This window comes from Electrophorus electricus, chromosome 15 (genome assembly GCF_013358815.1).
Source record: "Electrophorus electricus isolate fEleEle1 chromosome 15, fEleEle1.pri, whole genome shotgun sequence".
In the NCBI taxonomy this organism is placed as follows: Eukaryota; Metazoa; Chordata; class Actinopteri; order Gymnotiformes; family Gymnotidae; genus Electrophorus; species Electrophorus electricus.
In genome coordinates this window covers 9,604,217-9,609,216 of record NC_049549.1, presented here as the reverse complement: position 1 = coordinate 9,609,216, position 5,000 = coordinate 9,604,217, and the positions used below count along the sequence as shown (strand labels likewise).

The 5,000-nt window shown below is 45.1% G+C and overlaps 1 protein-coding gene across 6 annotated transcripts in view; it reads left to right on the top strand.

The window, feature by feature from the left end:
• Window positions 1-5,000, top strand: part of LOC113581583 (cGMP-dependent 3',5'-cyclic phosphodiesterase) — a 168,375-nt gene that overhangs the window by 48,481 nt on the left and 114,894 nt on the right. The window contains exon 1 of one of the 6 annotated variants that reach the window (XM_027016825.2): window positions 4,446-4,686. The exons of 3 other annotated variants lie outside the window; for them this stretch is intronic. In XM_027016825.2, the coding sequence (XP_026872626.2) occupies window positions 4,655-4,686 (32 nt within the window). In that variant the 5' untranslated portion in view covers window positions 4,446-4,654. Of the gene's footprint in view, window positions 1-4,445; window positions 4,687-4,937 lie in introns of those variants that run through there. 2 more of the 6 variants (XM_027016829.2, XM_027016824.2) reach the window with 2 other exon arrangements.

Here is a 5,000-nt window from a genome sequence, read left to right as displayed (position 1 = left end):
CCCTCTCTCTCGGTCTCTTCACATCTTCTCTCCCTATCTGCCTTCTGGCAGCTTGTCTGATGGAAATCCTGCGTGTGTGTGTGTGTGTGTGTGTGTGTGTGTGTGTGTGTGTCTCGCATGTGCTTGAGCGAGCGTGAATGTGTGTGTACTTCAGAGAGATAGCCCCCTTCCTCTCTGGTCTCCAGAGCCCCATTGACACATCCTGACACACCCCCTCACTCATGACTGAAGTACGCTGTGTGTGGGTGGGCGTGAGCGTGTGTGTTTGGTTCATTGTCCACCACCCCAGTTGTCTTGTCTTCTCACAATGTCGCAATAAGTTCCTCCCTCTCTTTCATTCATTGTTGTTCTGCCTGTCTCTCTATCTCACTTCTCCATCTCTCCGTTCTCCTGCCTCTCTCTCGTTCTCTCTCTCCCTCTCTCTATCTTGCTTTTGCTCTCTTTCAGTAACTTTTATTCTGAGAACTGATCGATGTGTGCGTGCGCGTGCGTGTGTGTGTGTTTCTGATGTACTGTGTGTATGTAATTAACGACTTTATTCATTTGTATTACCTTATTACAGGTTCATTGTATACCATGTATTTCTGTCTTCCTCTGTGTTGACTGTAGACTATGGCTATGGCTATGACTTTAAAAAAGCAGAATTTCTTAGGTTTCTGGGTGGTTTAGGGGTTGTGTTGTAACTCTGCCTGTGCAGTGAATTGGAGAATGCCGGGTTATTCATACCTCCCCGTGCTGAGGATTCAGGAAAAACAAGCACTTACATAAACGTACGATGACTTGAACATTTTACTGGGGAAATGTATGCTGTTAGAACTTGTATTGGACTCAAAAGCATCACACTGACCTTCTGACGTCTGTGGAATTGGCATGGCTTTGTGAAAACATTAATTTAAAAATGGAGAACATTTACTGCACTGGAAGATGAAACCACACACACACACACACATACTTCCTGGGGCACATTTGTTGTGAGATGTTTATCACATCAGTAGGTGTGACTTGGGTTTGAAAATAGGGCAAAGGTATTGGCCTTAAAGAACCAGTGGAAAAACTCAGCGATCAATCGCTTTGACTGAATATATGCTAGTATAATACATTTACCAAATATATATATTTTTAACTTAAAACTAGCTACTGTGATTGGTATAGAATGATATTGTTCTGTTTCTGGCTGTATGCTGTTTACTGCTCTGTGTGTGTGTGTGTGTGTGTGTGTGTGTGTGTGTGTGTGTGTGTGTGTGTGTGGTATGTTTGCATTCCTTTGCATTCTTATTTAATATTTACTGCTGTGCTTCTCCAATGCAAAGCTTTTTGTGTGGGTAACTTAGTGCATGTGGGAGTATATGGGATTATGTGTGCGTGTGTCTGTGTGTTTGTGTGTTTTAAATGATTTGTGATGGGTAGTTTATTCAGGCCTAGGGCTGTTGCTGTTTCATCATTTCATCCGGACAGATGGACTATTTAAGTGGGTGTGTGCTTGGTGTCTGTAGGTATTATATGAGCACACCCTCAGTGTTTCTCTAACTATCTCTCTCTCACACAATCTCTCTCTCTTTCTATCCTGACCTTCACTCTCTTTATATCTGCTTTGGTTTGTGTGCAAATCATACTAATGCAGGTCCCTACTTTGTGAGTGTGTGTGAGTGTGTGGGTCTGTGTGCGTTCCCGAAGGATAAGTTAGGCTTTAATTACCTGTTTCAGGGAAAGTAGTGAATGTTGATTAAGCTCTTGATCCAATGTGCTGGCGTGTACATTCAAGTGCACAGTTCAGGTATTGACATGAGTGTTTGTGTGCGTGGATGTGTGTATGTGTGTGCATGGATGTGTGTATATGTGTGTGTGGATGTGTGCTTGTGCGTGCATAGAGGTGTGGATGTGCATGTGTGTGTGTGCGTGTGTGCATGAATGTATATATGTGCATGCGTGCATGTGCGTGTGTGCATGAATGTGTGTATGTGCATGCGTGGATGCGTTTGTGTGTGTGTGTGTGTGTGTGTGTGTGTGTGTGTGTGTGTGTGTGTGTATGGATGTGTGTGTGTGTGTGTGTCTATGTGCGTGCACTGAGTGCACTTACTGGTCACGGACACACTCACTCAATGTAAAAGTGTGTCCGGTTAGAATGTGTAGGTCACAGGTTTGTCGTCTAGATGCTCATCATTGGTCAGTCTCCCACCACACAGTCACTGAATTTTTGAGTGGTGGGTTGTACACAGGCCAGCAGGGTCATGGATGTGTGTGTCTGTGTGTATGCTGACTTTGCTTGTTTAGAGTCATTCCACCCTTGTTCAACTGTATCTAGGTTTGTAAAAATGTGCATGTGAGAGACAGAGGTATTGTGTGTGTGTGTGTGTGTGTGTGTGTGTGTGTGTGTGTGTGTGTGTGTGTGTGTAAGCCTTGGTGTCTGGAGTCCAGTAATGCACTGCTCCTCTGGTGCCCCACCCCTGCAACAAACCTAGTCTGTGGCCTTTCCGAGTCCAGGAGTGGTGGACCAGGCAGACTGTCCTTGCCTGCTGATCTCTTATGATCAGTGCGAGGGCTTATTTTAGTTTGCTTTTTTTAACTGTTGTTGGCATCACAAAATGGTTACATAATAATGATATGAAATTAAATATAGCACAATAAAAATACCAAAAATCACTAAACTTCAACCTTATCTACATAGTTTGCATACATTATCAGACACTGTCAGAGGTTATATCAGAGGTCATCTACATCACTGAAAATAACCCTAGGAACTGTCCAGCATGGGCTGTCTTCCTCCGTAGGGGTCGGGAGACGGCCTGATGTGTGTGTCTGATGGTGAGGACATGTCCTCCTGACAGGACAATTACAGATATCCGTCTCCCACTCCCCTTCCTGGGCTATAGGCACACATGCGCACACACATACTTGGCTAAAATAGAAACATTCAGTCAGGACAATATAATCAACTATATTTAAAAGTTTGACTCATTATACTATTTATATTACTACAATTACTTCCTTATGCTTTTCATGTTTGTTAGATTTTTTTCTCGTTCTTGCTTTGGCTGAATGGCTGTCTTATTAGTGTCCGTTGTTTAAAAAAACATGTAAACAGTAGTGGGTGGCTGAAGTGCTGATTGCTTAGATTACAGCTTTCACAGGAGAGGCAGCTAAAGGCAGCACATATTTAGTAGAGAGGCAGCTAAATGCAGCACATATTCAGTGGAGAGGCATCTAAAAGCAGCGCATATTCAGTATGAGGCAGCTAAAGGCAGTGCATATTCATTAGAGGCAGCTAAATCCAGCGCATATTCAGTGGAGAGGCAGCTAAAGGCAGCACACATTCAGTGGCAAGGCAGCTAAAGGCAGCGCATATTCAGTGGCGAGGCAGCTAAAGGCAGCGCATATTCAGTAGAGAGGCAGCTAAAGAAAGCGCATATTCAGTGGAAAGGCAGCTAAAGGCAGGGCATATTCAGTAGAGAGGCAGCTAAAGCCAGCACATATTCAGTGGAAAGGCAGCTAAAGAAAGTGCATATTCAGTGGAAAGGCAGCTAAAGGCAGGGCATATTCAATAGAGAGGCAGCTAAAGCCAGTGCATATTCAGTGGAGAGGCAGCTAAAGCCAGCACATATTCAGTGGAGAGGGAGCTAAAGGCAGCACACATTCAGTCAAGAGGCAGCTAAAGAAAGCGCATATTCAGTGGAAAGGCAGTAATAGGCAGTGCATATTCATTGGAGGTGGCTAAAAGCAGCCCATATTCAGTAAAGAGGCAGCTAAAGAAAGCGCATATTCAGTGGATAGGCAGGTTAAGGCAGCGCATATTCAGCGGAGAGGCAGCTAAAGGCAGTGCATATTCAATAGAGACAACTAAAAGCAGCCCATATTCAGTAGAGAGGCAGCTATAGGCAGAGCATATTCAGTGGAGACAGCAAAAGGCAGTGCATATTCAGCAGAGAGGCAGCTAAACGCAGCGCATATTCAGCAGGCTGAGCATCTAAAGCAGTGGCATTTAAGCTCGCTCTGGCTGGTTGGTCCAAACCGCTCATATGTGGGCAGAGCACAGGTGGTGTAGTTATGTTGTTAGTTGTTGGGCAATATTATGACAGGAAACATTAATAAGCCATTGGCGCACATGTAATTAGTAGCATAGTGCTTCTTCTGCCTGTCCTTCTGTCTTAATTTATTTATTTATTCACAGTGCAGTTTGCATCACATTGTTTCACATTGTTTATTAATGTAATCATTAAAATGTAACACTAAAGGTACAAATGTAGCAGCGTAGAGCTGGTAGAAGTTATATGCAGGTGCTGTGCAGTAGGAGAGAGAGAGAGAGAGAGAAGTTCGATGGGAAGGGATTGCGAGAGAGCGCAGGTGGAGGGCTTTAGGACCCTGGTTCTTAACAAACATCAGAGCAATCAGAGCGTTCTGCTCTCAATGCAGAGACAGAGAGCGAGAGAGAGAGAGAGAGAATGAGAGCGAGGGTTGAGAGGAAAGGAAAGGAGAGCGCGCGTGTGCGCAGTGTGTGCTCCGTTCTCTTGGACACACGGCAGTGTGTGTGTGTGTGTGTGTGTGTGTGTGTGTGGGAGGGAGACGGTGTGTGAGTGCTCGGGTGCATGCGCATACGCTCGACTCCGGAGTCGTTCGCATCGCTTTCGTCCCGATCTTTGAGCAAGCAGGTGGGAATGACATGATCACCCATGAGAGGAGAGGGAGAGACCTGTAAGAGCACACACACACACACACACACACACACACACACACACACACACACACACACACAGAGTTGTTTCTTAGTCTCACAAAGGCATTGTGCTAATGTATACATGCATGCACCACTACAGTCATACATTGTCCTGCAGACATATGCACACACACACATATGCACAGGCATGCCAAAACAGACAAGGAGGGGACATCTAAAGATAAGTCAGAACTTTGTGTGTGTGTGTGTGTGTGTGTACGAACCTTTGAGAGTATGGGCGCGTGTGCATGAGCGCACACGCTCGCGCGCGAGCACACAGGAGCTGAGGGCT